Source organism: Micropterus dolomieu, linkage group LG01 (assembly GCF_021292245.1).
Source record: "Micropterus dolomieu isolate WLL.071019.BEF.003 ecotype Adirondacks linkage group LG01, ASM2129224v1, whole genome shotgun sequence".
Classification (NCBI taxonomy): Eukaryota; Metazoa; Chordata; class Actinopteri; order Centrarchiformes; family Centrarchidae; genus Micropterus; species Micropterus dolomieu.
Window position 1 is genome coordinate 50792214 of NC_060150.1, and position 22438 is coordinate 50814651.

Genomic DNA, 22438 nt, shown 5'->3' on the forward strand with positions numbered 1-22438 from the left:
GTTTTGAATGTTGTGTTACTGTAAAAAACTGCAAGCTGGGTGTAAAGCAGGAAATGTGCTTGTATTGTGTTCAGGGAGTTAGTACATCAATTACAGGCTGTGGTCATTGTGTCTCAGGTACCAGTTTTACTGTGTAAACAACTGAGAAAAACTGTATTGCAGGAGCTTCTTTTTTTCACAAGAAAATGACTTTTTCTCAGTCGTCAGTCAGTGGTACATTTCTAGAATCATCCTTAACATTAGCAAAACTGTTTATATTGGTAAACTATGGCTAAGGTTTGGATGACAATGATTAAAAAAGCACAAAGCTACACTTTTTCTGTATGGCATAGATCAATTTCAACAGTACAGAGTTACAGTAAACATTGCAAGAGATTGGACAAGATTCACAGTTACGCTTTTACTGTACACTTTAATTTGTTGACAGAGCATGTCATTGTGATGCATAAAAAAAAAAACGAGTATATTTTACAGCACTGCATAGCATAATGGAAACAATTACAAAACTAGAAGTGCAAGCAATAGACAATCCACAGTTTGAAATGAAAGGGACTTGAACATGCAAACTCCACACAGAAAGGGCTGGGCTGACCAAGTTCTGAACCTTCTTGCTGTGAGGCCACAGTGCTGTCCACTGGGCTACCATGCTGGCCACTAAAAGAGATGACAAATTGGGAAATGTGAGAACTGTAATAGCCATGCGTTCTCATCTCAGTGCATCATTACCGACGCTTTCAGACAGTGTCACAAAGTGTAATTATTTGACGCTAAAGGAACCCTTCAGCATCCGTATGAAACACCACAGTTTGCTACGTTACAGAAACACAAAGGAGGAAACATCTTCTTCGAGTATCTTCAACCAAGTCCAGTTTGTCCTTTATTGTAACCCACCTTGGATCACCCAGTCCTGAGAATCTGTTTTGAAAACAAACTGATCCTGATGTCAAACTAATTGTCTGCAAAAGCATTGTTTATTCTTGCTTTCTCATCACAAAGGCTTTTATAATGTAGTTGTGGTGCAGTACAAAGGTTTTAATGCAAGGTGCAAAAACAAGAGCTTAAACATAATTTTCAGTTTTAATTGCGGTTTTAAAGTTAGTTTTCTTCCTGCCCCGAAAATCCTGAGCCAGAGGTGTCACCATGCAAAGACATCATCCATTTGTAGTTTATATATGCAATGGGCGAAACGCATTGCTCACAATAAAGGTAGTAAAGTCAGAACAGTGTACGGTAGTTTGATTTTTCATAGACTTATACTGCTATCTACCAGCACCTGATTATTTTTGTTGTGCTCAGGGAATTTCTTGTTTCATATATATATATATATATATATATTACACACACACACACACACACACACACACACACACACACACACACACACACACACACACACACACACACACACACACACACAGAGTCCCCTCCAAATGTGTTGGAACGGTAAGGCAAATTCCTTTGTTTTTTTGTTGTTTTGGGTTTAAGATCAATAGTATGAGTATGAGACAAGAGTTCATAATTTCAGCTTTTATTTCCTGGTATTCACATCTAGATGTGTTAAACAGCTCAGGACATATCACCGTTTGTATTAGACCACAGCATTCTTAGGTGAGCAAAAGTAATGGAATAAATAATCTTAAAGTAAATAACTTGCAATAACTGCCTCAAGCCTGCGACCCATCCACATCACCAAACTGTTGCATTCTTCATTTGTGATGCTATTCCAGGCTTTTAGCGCAGCTTCTTTCACTTCTTGTTTGTTTCAGGGTGTTTCTCCCCTCAGTCTCCTCTTAAGGAGGTGAAATGCATGCTCTATTGGGTTAAGGTCAGCTGATTGACTTGGCCAGTCTAAAACCTTCCACTTTTTCCCCTGATGAAGCGCTGTGAGATAACTGTTGTTGTGATTTGGCGCTATATAAATAAAATTGAATTGAATGAAGTCCTTTGTTTTGTTGGCAGTGTGCTTTGGCTCATTGTCCTGCTGCATGATAAACTTCCACCCCATTAGTTTCAATGCATTTCTCCGTAAATTACCAGAAAATTTGTTTCTGTCCACTTCTGAATTCATTCTGCTGCTACCATCATCAGTTACATCATCAATAAATATTAATGAGCCTGTTCCAGAAGCAGCCATGCACGCCCAAGCCATGACATCACCTCCACCAGGCTTCACAGATGAGCTTGTATGCGTCGGATCATAAGCAGTTCCTTTCCTTCTCCACACTTTGGCCTTTCCATCACTTTGCTAGAGATTAATCTTGGTCTCATCAGTCCATAAGATTGTGTTCCAGAACTTTTGCAGCTCATCTCTGTACTTTGCAAATTTCTGTGGCTGATGAGTGGTTTGCATCTTGTGGTGTGCCTCTATATTTCTGCTCTCTGAGTCTTCTTCCAACAGTGGATTGTGATACCTTCACCCTGCACTGTGGAGGTCGCTGCTGATGTCACTTCCTGATGTTTTGGGGGTTTTCTTCACAGCTCTCACAATATTTCTGTCATCAGCAACAGTTGTTTTCCTTGGCTGACCTTATGGACGTCTGTTGCTCAGTACACCAGTAGTTTCTTTCTTTTTCGGGACATTCCAAATTGTTGTGCTTGCTATGTCCAATGTTTGTCCAATGCGATTTTCCTTAATTTCTCAGCTTGACAGTGGCTTGCTTTTCTCCCATAGACAGCTCTCTGGTCTTCATGTTGGTTTATCCTCTTTAACAGTAAATGCAGTCTTTATAGGTTTGAACCAAGGATGAAAACTTAGACTAGTCATACAGAGCTATTTAATGTTTGGACAATCAACCTAAAAGGCAACACCTGGGCAACAAGAAACATCTGTCTCATGTTCCAATAGTTTTGCTCACTTGAAAAATGGGTGGGTTCAGACAAAGGGTGGTATGTCCTGAGTTGTTTAACACATCTAGATGTGAATACCAGGAAATAAAATCTGAAATTCTGAACTCTTGTCTCATACTCATCTTTTGATCTTAAACCCAAATGTCTTCAGTGAACAATAAAAACAATGGAATTTGCCTAACCGTTCCAATTCTATATATATATATATATATGTGTGTGTGTGTGTGTATATGTATATATGTGTGTGTGTGTGTAACATGGCAACAATTCTAGATATCTGACCGAGGTACAGTATCATATAAAAAGAATGCGTAAAATTGATAAAACATAAAAATTTACATTTTTAGAGAAACCCAACCCACATCTGTCGTCCTCAGTCTACTGCTCCCTGACCATTGGCTGTAGCTTCTGTCCATTCAGCTGTAATGATCAATTGAAAATGCCCCTGAGTCAGTGGACCTCATGATGGTCTCGTTATGTCTGAGTGACAACTGGGAGCAGTACAGCCCATGGCTTTGGGTACCCAGCGGGCTGTCTGACACCTGCAGTTTATGAGAGAGAGAGACAGAGAGAGAGAGAGAGAGAGATGTTTTGCTCTTACCACATATATTTTCACAGACCCTCTTAATCCCGGTTTTCGTACTACATACATTCAATGTTTTTTCAGTAGCTTAAACCCAAGCTGATTTTTTAGTCAATAAACTGACATTATTAAGTTCTATAAACTCGAGTACTTAAGCACACCTTTTCTGTTCACCTACCCTTGACTCAGCTTTCTCACAAGCGTGACAAACAACCAAAATTACTTACCTTTAACAATGGATTCAGAACTCGTTCTAAATCCTTCAGACAGCAACATGTTCGTCGAACATCTGGCTTTGGAGATACCTGAGTCTTCCCTTTTGCCAGATCAACCTCGTCTGAAACGCCGACTGCGTTCAGCTATCCACATTCCCGGCGCTCGCAGCCTGCAATCTCCGACAATTCTGACATCCTCAGGCCTTTCACCTGCCAGCAGCTCCAGGGGGAGATCCCGGCTTCAGCACTCCGACCACACAGCCTCAACCAGCCACTCGAGCGATAATTGGAGCTATCGCTACTAGCAACCTCCAAGCCAGTACTACAACCGCCCCTCCACTCCAAACATTTCCGAGTGGATAGTGGTCCAGCTCAAACAGGAACTCAACCAGAGAAACATCTCCTTCCACCACTCCGACAAAAAAGCGAAACTTTTCCAACAGTACAAGTAAATGCTCCGTATTTGTATAGCACTAATCTATTTGTTTTTGGACCACTCAAAGCACTTTTACACTACATTTGCATTCACCATTCACTGAGCCTAAGTGCTCAAACAGAAACTAACATTCACATACAGGTGGAACAGCAACCAGAGGCAATTTGGGGTTCAGTATCTTGCCCAAAGACACCACGACATGCAGCCTGGAGGAGCCGGAGATTGAACCGCCAACCTTTCACTTAACAGGCAACCTGCTCTACCTCCTGAGCCACAGTCACCCCAAGGAATTGCAACAACACACATCTCTCCGACGCCGAGCTTCCCCAGCACTTCCGGGTCACTAGCGCTACTTCCAGTGCAACGGCGACGACTCCGTGGGGCATCCTATAGCAAAAGACGCTGAATACAACAACACACCAGCCCTCACACAGGGCCAGGTCTTATCAAACCCATCTGCACCCCAACCTTTTTCTCTTCCCTTCCCTACTTCTCAAACAGCACCATCAACCCGAGCACATGCATCCCTCCATCCCAGCATCCTTTCTTCTTCAGTTGTTCCTACTCTCCCTATCCCATCTCGTCTGGCCACATTAGTCCTTCCTGCCTCAATACCAGCCACCAAAGCCGCCCAGACCGCACCCACACAGGTGCCATCGGCCAGACTATTCCTCCTGCCTATTATTTTCTCCCTCCCTTCCCCCTCCCCTACCCCCTTCCCCACCCCATATCCCAAATGCAACCAATGTGATGTGTTTCCTCCTCTAACGAACCCTTTTTCTCCTCAGCTTCACCCACAGCCACCACAACCGGTCTTTCCACACATCCGCTGCCATCGAATCACTTCACCTTAGCCACAACAACACCTCCCGTGTGTCCCACGGGCCCAGCCAGACCATCCCCAGTGTCACCCTCACTCAGGCAACAGATTCTAGCCAGTAACCACATCGACCTCGCCTCCCTCATTACTCCATCTCTACATAACCCGCTTATTCCCAGGGAACTGCAAACCGCTCTCGGCCCCATTGAACTTTAGCAACAAATTCCCACCAGATCTAAAGAATAGTAGAATTGGCCTTCTCTTTTTCTCTGTACCGTAACATAATTTATTTAGTTTTTCCCAACCGCAGGTCAGAGCTGGACGATTACCTGTCCCTGATTTTAGACCTGGCCTTGTGGTTCAGCGGAAATGGTTTCTACACTTACCACGTCCTCTTTTCGTCCCAAGCTGCTGGATGCATGCAGCAGTTCAATCAAGGGACATATTGGGGCACCGAGCTTTATTGCCACGTCTTTGCAGCACGTCCATCCTTGAACTGCAAACTTTGTGGCGCACCATCACATCTGGCCTCTGCATGCACCCTCGCCGTCTCTCTGCCTTCAATCACTTCTAAACCAGCCTGCACGCAGCCCACCACCAGTGGCCCTATCCCACAAGGTGTGGATAGGAGAGGCAGACCAGTCCTCTTCCAGGCAGGGGGGATAGTGTGCAACAATTTCAATGACCTAGGCTGCTAGTTACAGATTCCTGAACACATGCTCTTTCTGCGGCGGGGCCCATGCCAGAACAACCTGCCCCCACAACCCAACCCAGCACAGCAACTGTGAGTATCTAAACACCCCCATTCAAATCCATGTACTAGCTACAGACTTAAAAAATCACACAGATCATCCATCCATCCATCCATCCATCCATCTTCACCCGCTTATCCGGGATCGGGTCGTGGGGGCAGTAGCTCCAGCAGGGGACCCCAAACAAAGGAGCAGCGGCTCTACTCTGAGCTCCTCACAGATGGTCAGGCTTCTCACCCTATCTCTAAGGGAGACACCAGCCACCCGTCTGAGGAAACCCATTTCGGCCGCTTGTACCCGCGATCTCGTTCTTTCGGTCACAACCCAGCCTTCATGACCATAGGTGAGGGTAGGAGCGAAAATCGACCGGTAGATCGAGAGCTTTGCCTTACGGCTCAGCTGTCTTTAAGCCACAACGGTGCGGTAAAGCGAGTGCATTACCGCCCCCGCTGCTCTGATTCTCCGGCCAATCTCCTGCTCCAGTCTCCCCTCACTCGTGAACAAGACCCCGAGGTACTTGCACTCCACCGGTTTCCTGCTGAGAACCATGGCCACATATTTAGAGGTGCTAATCCTCATCCCAACTGCTTCGCACTCGGCTGCGAACCGATCCAGTGAGAGGTGGAGGTCACGGATCGATGATGCCATCAGGACCTCATCATCCGCACAAAGCAGTGACGAGATCCCTCCTCACCACGACTACGCCTCGATATCCTGTCCATGAATATCACATAGGTGACAAAGCGCAGCCCTGGCGAAGGCCAACCCTCACCTGGAAAGAGTCCGACTTACTGCCGAGTACTCGGACACAGCTCTCGCTTTGGATGTACAGGGATTGGATAGCCCTGAGAAGGGCCCCCCTCACCCCATACTCCCGCAGCACCTCCCACAGTATCTCCCGGGGGACCCGGTCATATGCCTTTTCCAGATCTACAAAGCACATGTAGACTGGATAGGCATACTCCCAAGCCCACTCCAGGATCCTTGTGAGAGTAAAGAGCTGGTCAGTTGTTCCACGACCAGGACGTAAACCGCATTGTTCCTCTTCAATCTGAGGTTCGACAATCGGCTGAACCCTCCGTTCCAGCACCCTGGAATAGACTTTACCGGGGAGGCTGAGAAGTGTGATACCCCTGTAATTAGCACACACTCTCTGGTCCCCCTTTTTGAACAGGGGAACCACCACCCCAGTCTGCCACTCCTTGGGCACTGTACCCGACTTCCACGCAATGTTAAAGAGTGTCATCCAAGACAGCCCCTCCACACCCAAAGCTTTTAGCATTTCTGGGCGGATCTCATCAATCCCTGGGGCTTTGCCACTGTGGAGTTGTTTGACTACCTCAGTGACTTCCACCAGGGAAATTGACGAGAATCCCCCATCAGCCTCGAGCTCTGCCTCTACTAAAGAGGGCGTGTCAGTCGGATTTAGGAGTTCCTCAAAGTGTTCCTTCCACCGCCCAATTACCTCCCCAGTTGAGGTCAGCAGGGTCCCATCCTTACTGTACACAGCTTGGACGCTTCCCCGCTTCCCCCTCCTGAGATGGCGGACAGTTCTCCAGAAACACTTTGGTGCCGACCTAAAGTCCTTCTCCATGTCTTCTCCGAACTTCTCCCACACCCGCTGCTTTCCATCTGCCACAGCAGAGGCTGCAGTCCTTCGGGCCCGTCGGTACCTTGCAACCGCCTCCGGAGTCCTCTGAGACAACAAATCTCGGAAGGCCTCCTTCTTCAGTCGGACGGCTTCCCTGACCACCGTTGTCCACCACGGTGTTTGAGGGTTACTGCCCCTTGAGGCACCTAAGACCTTGAGACCACAGCTTTCCGCTGCAGCTTCAGCAATAGAGGTTTTGAACATTGCCCACTCCTGTTCAATGTCCCCAACCTCCACAGGGCTCCGCCGGAGGTTTGAGTTGAAGATCTCACGGACAGGGGCCTCCTCCAGACGTTCCCAGTTCACCCGCACTACCCGTTTGGGCTTACCAGGTCTGTCCAGAGTCTTCCCCCACCCCCTTACCTAACTCACCACCAGATGGTGATCAGTTGACAGCTCTGCCCCTCTCTTCACCCGAGTGTCCGAAACGATTACAAAATCGATCATTGACACAGATCATCATTTTGTCAATTACCATATACGGGGCTTCACACACGGCTTGCTGGCCATACCAAATTCATCACCTACATGCCACAACTCGCAGTCAGCCATCACCGACCCCGACACAGTTGACAAACTCCTGGCTAAAGAAACCAAAGAAACCTCCATGATAGGCCCATTTTACAGCCCACCATTTCCCACATTCAGAATGAGTCCCATTGGCGTAGCAACTAGGAAATATTCTGGGAAAAAACAACTAAATATCAACCTCTCTTCCCCGCACGGCCCCACAGTCCCGAGCATCAACAGTCTCATCCCGAGCTCTGACTTTTCTATGCAATATTCAACCATCGACCACGCCATCTCCCTCATCCACACTGCAGGGCAAGGAGCCTATCTTTCCAAGAAAGCTATCACCAGCTATTTCAAAGTCCTTACCATCCACCCCGATTACTGGAACCTTTTCGCCGTTCTCTGGAAGGGCGCTTACTATTTCGCCGTTCGTCTAACCGTCGGGTGTAAGAGCAGCCCAAAAATATTCGACTCCCTCTCCAAAGCACTTTGCTGGATCCTGACCAACAACCACAAGCTCCCATTTGTCATCCACCTTTTAGATGACTTTCTCACCGTTACGCCACCCACTTCACCGCCATCTCATGGCCTCAACATCTTGACTTCCGAATTCCACGAACTCGTAGTCCCACTCTCCCCAGAGAAAACAGAATGCCCCAACACATCACTGTTACTCCGGGCATCCTTGCCCCCCAAGAAAATCCACCGCATTTCCTTAATAATTTCGAATTTCCTTCTGGCCCACCGCTGCACCAACTTCTCTCACTCCTAGGCCACTTCAACTACGCCACCCGGATCACCCCACAAGGTTGGTCCTTCCTGTCGCATAGCCGCTTCCGTCCCATCTCTCCATGACCACATCATGCCTAGATGCCGCATGTAAAATGGAGCTTGAAATGTGCCACCACTTTCTTTCCTCCTGGAACGTCATATTCTTCTTCCACGTCACCAAGGCAGAAGATATTCAGCTCTTCACAGACGCTGCCCCTTCCGTCGGCTTTGGTGGCTACTGCAGTGGTAGTTGGTTCGCAGCCGACTGGCCGTCTGAATTTTCAGCCCTCTCTCATTCCTCTACCATCTACGAAATGTACCCCGTCATTATCGCAGCCATTCTTTGGGGTCTAAATTGTCCAAGAAAACCATCGCAATCTACAACTGCACTGTTGTCAGAGTAGACATAATTTACAAAGGACGGTCCCATTGCCCAGACATAATGCAATTCATGCGGAGGCTCACCTTGGTTTCAGCACACCACCAATTCACCATCCGAGCCTCCCATATACCAGGTCACAAAAACACAATTGCTGACTCTCTTTCTCGTTTCTCTTTCCAGAGATTCAAGCAAATGGCGCAAGCTGCCGACCCCTTTCCAACTGCAGTCCCGCCGTTTTCAGCGGCCATCGTCAAATAACGCCATTAATTGCTTTAAAGCTTTTCATGCCTCCCACGGCATCCCCTTCCCTTCTCTTGACGTCATTCTCAATCTCAGTCTCAATCTTCATCACTTTCGCCCAGTCTGATCTCAAGATTAAATCCTCCACCATACAGGTCTACATCAGTGGAATCAACTTCTTTGTCAAGTTATCCACAGGGACAGCTGTGGATAATGGCTTTGTCCCACTCCCATATTAGCATGCTAACCAAAGACCTCCACAAGGTCGAACCACATCCCTTGCCAAAACATCTACCCCTCACTTCAGACTTCTTAGCCCGTTGCATTCAGACCCTCAGATCGGGTTATCTGACTCCATATGTGGACAAAGTCCTGGAATCCATGTTTCTACTGGCATATTTTGGCTTCTTGCGGTGCTCAGAGTTCACCGCCTCCAGCCTCCAATACCAACCAAGTATCCACGCCACCATGGCCGACATCTCCGTACAATCCACAGACACTCATCTATCACCTCAAATGCAGCAAAACCAACCAGTACAGTTTACTGCAGACCATCTACCTCTTCAGTCTCAATTCATACCTCAGACCGCACGAACCCATATGCCTCTACGTGGACTCAAGACTAGCCAGCCACGCTGCCCCCCAAGATCCTCTGTTCGTCACAGAGACAGGAAAATTAGCCACGCGCTTCTGGTTTCACCTACACCTTCGCAAAATTTTACCAAATCTGGAATATCCCCTTAACTGTACTCCGGGCATTCGTTCCGCATCGGAGCTGCCTCCACCGCCTCCAGGCAGGGAATCCCCGATAACATCATAAAAATCCTCAGCCGCTGGTCCTCAACAGCTTACCTCACTTACATACATAATTAATGAATACTGTCCATGCAGAGAATTATCACCCAACTTTGCTACCCCCTTCAGCTCTACAGAGCCATTTAGCCTCTTTTAGCTCAGTGTTTTGGTTTTCCAGCCTGCAACTCCACTGTCATCAACAGGCAGCTGTTTTCAGAGAAAAAGCTCTGATAAACCCACTGTATGCTCCCTGCTCAGCACCAAACAGCAGACAAACAACTTTAGACGATAGCTGGTAAACAGACATTTTTCTTAAATTTTGGTTTACACCAAAACAGAGCTAAATGGAGAATTCCTATTGGACTTACATTAAGCGGCCACAGCTTAAATTAATGCTAATGTTGCTTCATGTCTGGTAAGTGTGTAATTAAAGATCTCTTTGCTAATAATTTTAACAACTTTACACTGCTTGTACAATTTTTAGACAAGTATTCTGAATGAATAATTATGTCTATGCACATTTTCCAACTCCAAAGCATACAAAATGCTCATTAGAGTTAATTATTTTTAGCTGATATACATTGTGTAATGAGGGAGGATGTGGTGAAAGTGAATCACACCTTTATATCAAGCTGTGCATGATTATTAGGTAGCTGCATTACCTAAGGTAAAATGGGCCAAAAAGGGATTTAACTGACACTGAAAAGTCAAAAATTGTAACAGACAGATGCAACACTAAACTTTTGAGGCGTGACCACCGGACAATCAAACATTTTGTTGTGAATAGAGAACTGGTGCGAAAAAAAGCGCATGGAGAAGAAATGGCACAAATTACCTGCAAAAGACTTCCGTCGAATTAAACGTGAAGCTACCAGGAACCCATTATCCTTCAGTACGACTATTTTCCAGAACTGCAACCTACCTGGAGTGTCCAGAATTACACTGTACTTACTCTGTAAGTGTTCAGAGACATGGCCAATGCCAGGAAGGCTGAAACACAGCCACCACTGAATAAGATTCACAAGTTGAAGCGTCAAAATTGGGCAAAGAAATACCTGAAGACATTTTTTCTTAAAGGTTTTATGGACAGATGAAATGAGAGTGATGGATGGCCTGTGGCTGGATCACTGATGGACATGGCACCACTTTGACTCAGGCGTCAGCAAGGTGGAGGAGGGGTACTGGTATGGGCAGCTGTCATTAAGGATGAGATAGCTGGACCTTTTCAGGGTGAAGATGCACTCAAACTCAACTCCCAAACCTACTGCCAGTTTCTGGAAGATAATTGTTCCAAGCAGTGGTGCAGGAATAAGTTCTCAGTTTTCAAGAAGGCCAGGATCTTTATGCATTTGATCTTTTAACAGCATTTGGGAGGCTTTGGTTGCTGCTTCAGCAAAAAGTGACAGTGAACAGATCAAGAAACTGACTCCATGGATGGAAGGATCAATGTACTTATTGAAAAGAAGGGTTATATTGGTTACTAAATACGGGGTGGCGCAATGGATAAGACACATGCCTTTGGTGTGAGGTTCAAATCCTACACACCAATGTGTGCCTGAGCAAGACACTTAACCCCTAGTTGCTCCAGAGACGTGCAACCTCTGACATATATAGCAATTGTAAGTTGCTATGGATAAATGTGTCAGCTAAATGTAAGGAAAGGCCAACAATTGTTTATCATTTTGTTTTGTTACACAAACTGAGAATAAACAAGTAATTTGATAGAAATTATCTTGGTAATTTAGTTACCTAATAATTCTGCGCACACATACACTCAATGGCCATTTTATTAGGTACCTGTTCGGTTGCTAATTAAACAAATAGCTAATCAGCCAATCATATGGCAGCAACTCAATGTATTAAGGCATGTAGAAGTCAAGGCAACTTGCTGAAGTTCAAATCGAGCATCAAAATAGGGAAGAAAGGGGATTTAAGTGACTTTGAACGTAGCATGGTTGTTGGTGCCAGATGGGCTGGTCTGAATATTTCAGAAACTGCTGATCTACTGGGATTTTCGCGCACAACCATCTCTAGGGTTTACAGAGAATGGTCCGAAAAACAGAAAATATCCAGTGAGTGGAAGTTGTGGGGACGAAAATGCCTTGTTGATGTCAGAGGTCAGAGGAGAATGGGCAGACTGGTTCCAGATGACAGAAAGGCAACAGTAATGACTTGTTACAACCAAGGTATGCAGAATACCATCTCTGAACAAGCAACACGTCTAACCTTGAAGCAGATGCCTACAGCAGTAGAAAACCACACCCTGAGTGCCACTCCTGTCAGCTAAGAACAGCCAAAATGGACAATAGAAGATTGGAGAAACGTTTCCTGGTCTGATGAGTCTCCATTTCAGCTGCGTCATTCAGATGGTAGGGTCAGATTTGGCATAAACAACATCAAAGCATGGATCCACCCTGCGTTGTATCAACGGTTCAGGCTGCTGGGGGACGTGTAATGGTGTGGGGCAAGGGCCAGTGCAGCCGCACGCATGAACGGTGTTCATCATGCAACAGTAGATGCACAGCTTGCCTCCTCACCAGTGAGATCACATTGTATATATATCCTCAAATGTGCATATCCCCCTTTGCCAGGGTGTCAGTCAGTAGTTTTATCCACAAAAGGCTTACAAAAGGCAAAGTATAAAAAATAGATTCCACAGAATGAATATTGTCTTATTTTCTTTAGTAGGGTATATTCATGTCACATAGCTACATATGATTGCTGGGTAATATGTGTATGGCTGCCCAATCTTAAGTTTCTATTTGATCATGTGACAAGACAACAAGACTTTAGCTTGGTGAAACGCAAAATCTCACAAGTAGCCAGTAACAGAGCACACTTGCAAGCTAGCAGTCATGCTATTTAAACATGAAAGTTGTTTCAAGAAGAGACAGGAGAGAAAAGAACAGGAGGAGATGGTTGCAAAGCTCCCAAGTAAGTTTGTTTGTTTTACAAATTTTTTACTAAGGACATTGTCAAAGATTTTGTGTGCGTTAAGTGTGGACAAACCACATATTACCAAAACTGTGATTAATAAGGTGCACATCACATTAAGAACAGGATATTTTTACCTCTTCAAATTTCTTGGCCTTGTATTGCTCTGCTCCTTTCAGGAAGTTCAGCAGTATGATGTCACACAGCACTGTGCCCTGTATAATAATAATAATAACAATAACATTTATTTTTAAAGCACTCAACAAAGCAAGAGTAGAAACTCCATGATTTCACTATTCATGTTTTAAAACTCAACACAGATCACAATAAAGTAGGTATTGTACTTGAGATAACACTTAAAGTCAGAGATAAAAAGGTAATATACAGCTCCGTTTATCAGTCCTGACAAAAAAACACAAAAGCACTGAATGAAACATGACTGGTATAACGAACTTAGACTAGATTGGTTGTGTCAAGTATACCAGTAAAACTTACCACTCCCACTGATGTGAAGGCTGCCACCATGTTAATGAGCGTAGGGATCATGTTGAACTTCCCTGCCTACGAAGAAATACTGGTAGTTTATATCAGCAGGTTTCAGTATCCTGGTGCCACATGTTAGCAAGATTGCATGCAATTGCATAAATGATTTTGCCTAGACATCTAATAATACTAAAGACATTTGCAATTTGTAATATAAGATGCTTACAAAGATGCAGAAGTGCATAAAAACATATGCAACTGGCACTGTAAAATTAAATAATTTGTGGCACATGTACACATGTAGCGTGTCGAGGTGTGAGGCGGCCGCGTTACAGATTCTGGAGCTGTGCCGGTGTGGCTGTGAATTTGTCACGCTCTTTGGACGCTGCACAAATGTGTTAATCATCACTTCCTGTGTCTTGTGTTTGTGGCGCTACATAACTGAACATGGAGATGTATTTGGGGCAGGACTGTTATCAAGCACGTAAAGTTGGGTGAAGATGAGTGCATGTACAGTGAAGGTACAACAACTTCCTCTTTTAGGACGAATAATCGATTTTGGACGCCACGCCATGGGCACGCCGTTTCATGAAAACTCATTCTTTGAACAACTTTTAATTGTCAGCGGGATTAGACTAGACAGTGAAAGTCTGAAGTCGGTCGGGCTAATTCTCTAGCAGGAGTTTGTTAAAGTATGGAGTATGTAAATCATCCAAAAATGACCATAAAATTCAAAATGGCCGACTTCCTGTTGTCACTTTTTGTTGCCAGCAGGTGGCGCTATGACTATGACTGAATATTGGCTTGTAGACCTGTTCAGGCAGGGACTCTTATGAAACATGTCAAGTTTGGTACAGATCTGAATATGTACAGTCAAGGTACAACAACTTCCTGTTTCATGGCGAATCATCGAATTTGGATGCCATGCCACGGACACACTATTCCACAAAAACCCACCATTTGTACAACATTTAATCGTCAGTGGCATTGCTCCAAGAGGCTTTTTGTACGTCTGGACATGATACACTTGCCACAGAAATTTTGTATATGTAGGTAAACTGCTTCGTTAAAGGTCAGTTCCTGTTGCCAGCAGGTGGCACTATGGCTTTGAGTGATGTGGATGTTCGGGGCGGGACTCTTATTATACATATCAAATTTAGTGCCGATGTGAGCATGTACACTGAAATTATTACAACTTCCTGTGTCACAGAGAAGCGTGTAACATTTCGTGTTGCCAGATGGTGGCGGTAAGGCTTTGAGTGAATGATGGCAGATAGATGTGTTCAGGGCAGGACTCTTATTATACATGTCAAATTTGGTACAGATGTGAGCATGTATGTTGTAGTTGTAACAACTTCCTGTTTCTTGGCGAATCCTCGATTTTCGAGGCCACGCCATGGGCATGCACGTGGACGAAAAATGACCATTTGTATAACTTTTAATCGTCAACGGGTATAGACTGCAAAGCAAAAATTTTAAGTCGATTGGACTAAATCCCTAAGAGGAGTTCGTTAAAGTTCAAAGTTTGTAAATCGCCAAAAATGACCATTAAAACCAAAATGGCCGACTTCCTGTTGGGTGTGGGGCATCGCTACATGAGGCTTTTCTGTGCATCTGGACATGATACATGCACGACAGAAATTTCGTACACGTCGTAAACTTCGGCTGGGAGCTGCTCTGTAGGGGCGCTACTGAGCCGTTTTCCCATGTGCGTGACCCATAAAATACGAAATTTTTCGCCCCGCCTGAATTATGTGCAAAGTTTGGTGAGTTTTTGAGCATGTTTAGGTCCCCAAAATTAAGTTTTATTTTGCAGAAAAAAAGAATCCCTTCAATTCCAGTAGGGACCTGCAAGAAGCATTGGGCGGGCCCTCGCACGTGTAGCGTATCGGGGTGTGACGCAATATTATATAATACGCAGCTCTGCCGATGCGGCTCTGAATTGTCACAGGCTTCGAACACGGAGGACTTAAACGTAACTTCTGTGTCACCTATGTTGCGCTATAGAGCACCCGGTATATATATATAATATACATATTTTTCCACCCGCAATCCGTTATCACAGCAGCAGGTGAGCCAGGAAACTCTTGTAAAAGAGATGTTTAATCTCAAGGAGTTTTTTATCCTGGTTAAATAAAGGTTTGAGCCGCTTGCTTGTTAATGATGCAGTACATTTAAATTAAAAGTGCGCAATACACTACTTTAGAATTCATTATTAAATTTTGTGCATAACAATGCGATTAATTGCGATTAAAAATTTTAATCGTGATTCGCAGGCTGATCAACATCCACCCCCTCCTGTGACCCATGGTTTGACCGTATGTGTATTCAGAGCCAGTGAAAACGGGCTTTCAAAATAATAATTAAAAATACGGCGTTATCATGTGATAAAATAATTGTCAGTGTTAATTAATGCGTTAACGTGCCCAGCCCCAATTTAAACCTTGTTATATTGATTAAGAATGACCACCTGATACACAAAATCTGACACACACTAAGCTATATACTCACATTTCCATTGACCAGAACATCAAACCTAATAGCATAGGCTTTGACCAGAGTGCGGTAGTCCGTCCCATTATCCATCTTATAATATTTGGCAAACCTGCACAAACAGACAAATCACAAGGAAAACATCATCAATCAATCTAACCATACATTTTGCAAATGGTCAAAAGAACTAATAACAACAATATAATGCAGTCTGATTGATTACTTGATTAATATGTTATATGCTAAAATGCTTATTTTTATGTAGAGTCCTTAAAGACAATCCAGTTTAACAACCTGTAACTCTTTTCATTTACATATAGGTGGCTCAGATACTAGACTTATGAAAGCTGTCCATGGCAATTTGCCTTTAGAAATTCCTATATTTCTAGTAAAGGTGTTGGTCAGCTGTTACTAGAGAAAGGTAATGGTGTAATTAGAAAAGGTAATTAGAAATCATTCCCTGGGGACCATGAATATCCAATGATTTCAATGCAATCTGGCCAATGGTTAAGTTTCTAGTTTGTGGATGGAACATATCAGTCCAACCATGTAGTTAAATACCTGAAATTGTAGCCAGGTGAGACATCATTCTTCTGTGACATGGCATCCAGTCGGGTGAATGAGTATGAAGGGTTACACTGGTCATCTGACTTGTCCAGATCACATATCCAGCCGATCTTTATTCCAATCACTCCTCCCTGACAGAATTTTCAAAATGAGACACATGAACTGGCTTCCGGGAATTACATTTAAAAGCAACCAATTTGTACCGGCTAGTATGTTTGGAAGAAATGTTACAATTCTTGTGTAACATTTTGTTCCTATGCCGGAGGTAGTGTGACATTTGTTTACCACAACAAACCAGGATTCATACTTCACCTCATGCAAGAATGAAGACTTGAGATTTTGACTTACGACTCAACTAAGACCTGCATCACAAAAATGACAACTTAAGGCGGGCACTCACATTACGACTGCAGCCGATTCTGAAAATGATTTAAGTGCGACTGATCAGACTGTTTGGATCAAATTGGACCGGGTCTGTTCCAGTCTGGGTCAGTTGGTGTTGGCAGATAAAATCATACAGTGTTTGAACACATTTGGAACAAGATGGCACCGCAGACGGGGCTGCAGCGGCTTACATAGACTGCCAGGGCGGGGTGCTGACTCACTCAGTACTGTTTTGGCAGAGTGATTTTTCCTTGTGATTGTGCAGTGCGCCCTCTCCCACGGGACGGTGGGGGGGAGTGGTCACTGCTTGCGCTGGCCCTGCTCTGTGCGCAGCTGATGCGGTCGCTGTGCTGACGCCGCCTTCTTCTGTACAGCTGCTGGGCCCCCCATCCAGTTCCACGACTATTACACATGGGTTGATCCCCTGCCTCCCATGTCGCACCATCCATGCCTGTGCGCTTGCCGACACCAATGCCACCGACAGCGGGTGACTGGGTGGCTCATTTATGGCTCTGGGCTGGTTGGTTTTGTGCTTGGTGGTTGCTGCGCCTATACTCATAGAATCTGGAGTTACAGTATGTAAATACCGCTCTGTAGCTTCTCAAGATTATAGCAGAGCCACCATGTGTGCTCGCAATCGCTGTGCACAAAAACACACGATTCGACTATCAGTTGACTATAGGCATTACTTGACGATTCTGATCCGACTATGTAAATCCTTAGTCGGGGACAGCCCTACATACATATAATTACTGAAGTACGGACCTTGGTGACCTCATATGAGCATAACCACTCTGTGTTGAAGGAAAGTGTATAAGGCAAGGATAATACTTTCCGAGTACGCTAGGGTCCGTGTGACGAAAACATTGTCATCAGAGAGGTAGCGTAGGGCCTGTGTAGACGTCCGTGTGTCTCCTGTTTTTTTGTGACCGGACCGTGACTAGCACTACCAGGGCACCAACCGATCTCCTGCACATGTGTGGAACGTGTCCGCCAAGCTGACTCCAGAAGGTACTATAAACAGAAGTGGTCCGCGTCCATGGGCTGTCTATGTCCGTGTCCATGTCCGTGTCCACTCCCAAGTATATTCGAGGCTTAAGTGCGTGCCCACACACAGTCGTGTCATGCGCGCAGTGTTGGGCAAGTTACTTCCAAAATGTAGTACATTATAGATTACTAGTTAACGTCATTTGAGAGTAATTAGTTATATTACAATATTTCTGTCTCTGAATTGTAATGCTTTACGCAAGCCTATTTGCGTTACTTTGAGCTACTTTTAATTTAATGGCTGCATTATTCTGATGGTAAGATGTACTGCATAGGTGCATTCTAGTGAAGTGCAGTTATTTCTGCGGATTGGGTGTGGATGGGTGAATTAGGATGAATCTTCTCCCCATTAAGAAAGACGCTATGCGCATTTATGCACGAAGTACAGCCGCATGACATCATTGATTATTTGAATCTCCCAACAGTTCGACAGGATCGGTCAGGATGAACTGACAGTAGCCTCTGTAATTATGAAAGTAATAATATTATAATATTATAATATTACCAATTTATTTTTAGTAATGCATTATACAACTGCATTATAGCAAAAAAGCAATACGTACTGTAATTGCATTACTGTCTTCCTGCGCGCCTGTCTCTAGCACAGTAACGGCGCAGCTCCAAAATAGCGTCGAAACCAGGTGATTAATATATCATGCCAATCAGAGTTACAGTTACAATTACAGATTTTAACCATCACTCCTCAGTGAATTGCATCCTTGGCTGCGGTCTGAGAGCATTTTGTAGTTAAGTAGGCCTGTGTAGGAGCCTATGTAGATTTATCATTATGGATTTTACCATGTCTTTGTTGTTCTGTTCACACTGATATAAGCTAATAAAAACGTTCATTTTGCGAAAGTTGAAAATATTAAACAGTAATATAGCAATTATTATAGGTTAAAAAAGTAACGTTTACTATGAGTAAATTTTAAATGAACTACTTTTTACTTGAGTAGATTTTTATACCAGTAACTTTACTTGTACTTAAGTAAAGGTTCATCAAAGTAATTGTAATTTTTCTTAAGTAGAATATATTTGCACTCTTTCCACCTTTGCTTATAGTCACAGCGGTCTGAAATAAAGTTTATTGAAAAAGGACATGTTCTGAGCTGGACAAGGGCAGTATTTGCCGTTGGCGTAAATATGCTGAATTTCAAAGCATCTTAACAGACGAGAGGGCACGCAACCAGAAGATCAACAGAAAGACTGAACTCTATACTAAGCTATCACAGTACAAGAAACAGTACAGTGGACAAAAGTGGACATTGGTACACAGAGATTGTCCAACAGATCCAAATGGATGGACGCAAGACAGGATACAGCTGGGACACACACAAACACAGGGTCATAATCTCTGATTGAAAAATAAAATCTTAAACACAATGAAGCAAAAAAGTAATACTATATTAGTAGTGCTTGGCAACAATTAAAATTTTTAATCGCGATTAATCGCATTGTTACGCGCAAAATTGAATAATGAATACTAAAGTAGTGTATCGTGCACACAGCAGCAATAAAATATTACCTAAACCTATACCTATAACCTAAACATTAATGTAATCAAATCAAATATTAAACCAAAGCTATTTGCTGTTGTGGTGGCAGCCCGGCTGACGGTGAGTGTCCTGGTTATTTCTGCTTTTTCCTTGGTTTTCTCTGTTCTCTGCCTGTATTTCAACCCCGGTTCTCCACACCATTCTTGCTTGATCGTCGTTGCTCCATACCCGGTGCCACCTCTACATTCAAGCTCGCATGTATTGTGTTTTCTTCCAGTTTCCCCGTGCTTCGTCTTTGCTGTCACTAACCTTGTCTGTTTCCCTCCTAGGTTCACTCACCCCATTCAGTCGGTTGGGCTCATCCTCTGGTCCTCTCCTCCCCGGACTTCCCCCACGGCGTCCTCCCAGTTCCCCCCTCACCTCCTCGCTTCCTCGGCCCCAGTGTTCCCCGGCTCCCTGGTCCCAGTCTCGTTGGTTTCCCTGTGCCAGTGTTTCCCTGGCATCCACATCTCCCTCCACTCCAGTCCCTCAACCCCTTTTCCCTCAATAAACCTCCTTCGCTCTGAGCGCTGCATTTGGGTCCTCTCTGTCCCCACACCACACCACCCGTAACAATTTGCCACTGCCAGGGCATTACCTTTAATCTAGCTTGTTAAAACAAGTTACCATCAGAGTCCAGTTCTTTTTTCTTTTTTTTCTGAACAGGTATTAGCAGGTATCTATTATCAGGGAGCAGCATAAAAACTATGCTGCTCCCTACTCGTCCAAACTAATTCAGTAGGGTTGGGACGATGACTACATTCAAACATCGGGATGGACGATGCCGGGGGGCGTGAGGCGGGGTGTAGCGGTCGTCTTATGTGCATGTGTTCACTCGCACAGATGATGAAAAATAATGTATCCACCTCCTTGGCCATTTGCATCACACCTATTCCTTTCAGACTGCAGCTGAGATAACATATGTATTCCCCCAATGCCTGTTTGTGCATATTCGATACGAACCTAGGAACCTTTTGCAAGCCCTGGTTTCTCGTTTATGCCTGTTGTCGCTAATTTGCATCATATCTACATCCTACCTGAATTCATATATTTTCTATATTCTATAGACAAATTAACACTTTCCACTTAATTTCAGCTTGAAAGCAAATGAAAGCAGAAATAATTTTATTAATTTTATTATGTTATTGTAAATAAATTCAGCCGTCAAGGGGTTAAGTACAAGTACAATTACTGGTATAAAAATCTACTCAAGTATAAAAGTTACTTCGTTACTTTTTTAACTTCCTTAAATAACTTATTCATATTTATGTTATTTATACATATACTTATTTAATTAAATTTGGATTTGATAAGGGAACAAAGCCAAAGGAATGGCGCTTTCAATTTTAGTTAATTTTAAAGATACTTTGCCAAATCAATGGCATAAAACAATGACATTTAATGTTATAATGAGAAGAATGAGAATGTTTTCGCCTTATTACGAAACTGTGGCTGAACAGATTAGACTCTGGCGGGCCGCACTGGACTGGGAAAACGGGAAAAAGTAGACTGTATTTGAAGTCATATCCCTATTTACATTCAAACGCGTGGTAATTTTAATGGGCTATCATAAGCGTTAGTATAATAAATAAGTAGTTACCAGCAGATTGCTACTGCCAACCAACATTGTCATGCACCGAGCAAAGCATCTTACCAAACCTTTTTTTAACCACCAATGGAAGCAGGCTACTTAACTGACCTCTACATCAGGGGTCCTCAACTTTTTTGTAAGCAGACATTGTGTGGACCGGACTTTCAATTGCCATATTTAGTGTGAGAGCTCTCTTCGCTCTTTATTATTATTATTATTTATTCCGCCGTTTTTGGCATCTAACTAGTCCTGTACCGTTTGTCCTACAAACTCGGTTCCAACTCCAAATTGTACATCTTCTTCATGAGATGGGTGCTATTACCTGTGTGTCTGATATCTGTAATGGTTGATTTTATATTAATATTTTTATGCATTTTAAAAATAATGGGTTCCTATGGGAGCAGGGACTCCACTCTTCCAAATTGAAGAGCTTAGTTCTCCGGCATTATGTGCAGCTAGAGACTCAATTTCAGCTGTAAGTTGCAAAAGAGATGTTGATCTTTCAAAGTTGTATTTGGTGTTTGCTAAAAAAATGTTTAGTTTAGGAGCTATGCCCTTCCAAAGTGAAGTGTTTTTGACTTTACCAGTGTGTCATGTGATCAGTTTAGAGTGGAGACAGGAGGATTTTGCAGACCAGAATTTTTTTTTGTGAACTGCTGCTAGTCGCGTATATTTATCTCTATAAGCACAAAAAATGCACTAAAATGTAGTCACATGCCTTTTCTCCCTCAAAATGTCAAAATCCTGCTCAGTGGACGTTTAGTTTTTTATCTCTGATCCTTAATTGACTGGAAAGTCTCAGTCATCTCCCATTCTGAGGTCTCCCCCTGTCACTAATTCTTTAACTTGCTGTATCTTCCTCCCTGTTTGGAGTTTGGACACAAGAGGTATATCTTTATGCTCAGCTACTCAAGCACTAACTAAAAAGTCCAAAATGTTAGCTTTAAAGCTTTTTTTATGAAGCAAATACATTTTTATATCAACAACACATCAAATTGTATCATTACAACCAGGCTGGCTGGTGGTGCAGTTAGTTAGTGATCAGTCTCTGGAGCCGCACCTCCTATTCCAATTTGATTTATGTATTTGTTAAATGTGTCTGCTTTGAAAATGGTGTTTTTTGTTGGTAATTGTCATTCTTGTGGTGGTTTGATAAAAATGGCTGCATTGAAAGCTAGCCGGCAGCCAGGTTTGAGTGGACTCCAGTAGTAATATTTGGCCTCTTTGCTCCTCAAGTTGTTCAGCTTGCATTCTCTTTCTCCTTAATTGTGGTGAAGACCTGTGCTTTATATTTTCGTGTTCAGCTGCTCAAGCTGTAACTCAAATTGCCCAAATGACAGCTGAAAAGCTTAATTTCTTGAGGCTTAATTTCTTTCTTTTGTTGGTAATTGTCATTCTT

General features: G+C 43.7%; 1 protein-coding gene and 1 long non-coding RNA gene across 4 annotated transcripts in view; one reads left to right on the forward strand and one right to left on the reverse strand.

Moving 5' to 3' along the window:
- Positions 1-392: 392 nt before the first annotated feature.
- p2rx3b (purinergic receptor P2X, ligand-gated ion channel, 3b) overlaps positions 393-22438 on the reverse strand; it is a 77709-nt gene continuing 55663 nt past the window's right edge. For 2 of the 3 annotated variants that reach the window (XM_046046018.1, XM_046046004.1), the window contains exons 8-13: positions 16477-16613; positions 15934-16027; positions 13435-13500; positions 13077-13154; positions 3187-3389; positions 393-654 (exon numbers count right to left, since the gene is read on the reverse strand). In XM_046046018.1, the coding sequence (XP_045901974.1) occupies positions 3264-3389; positions 13077-13154; positions 13435-13500; positions 15934-16027; positions 16477-16613 (501 nt within the window). In that variant the 3' untranslated portion in view covers positions 393-654; positions 3187-3263. The remainder of the gene's footprint in view (positions 655-3186; positions 3390-13076; positions 13155-13434; positions 13501-15933; positions 16028-16476; positions 16614-22438) is intronic. The other variant, XM_046046012.1, reaches the window with a different exon arrangement.
- LOC123968984 lies at positions 18120-19975 on the forward strand. Its single transcript, XR_006824592.1, has 2 exons — positions 18120-18170; positions 19739-19975. It is a non-coding gene; the product is annotated as an uncharacterized LOC123968984 (long non-coding RNA).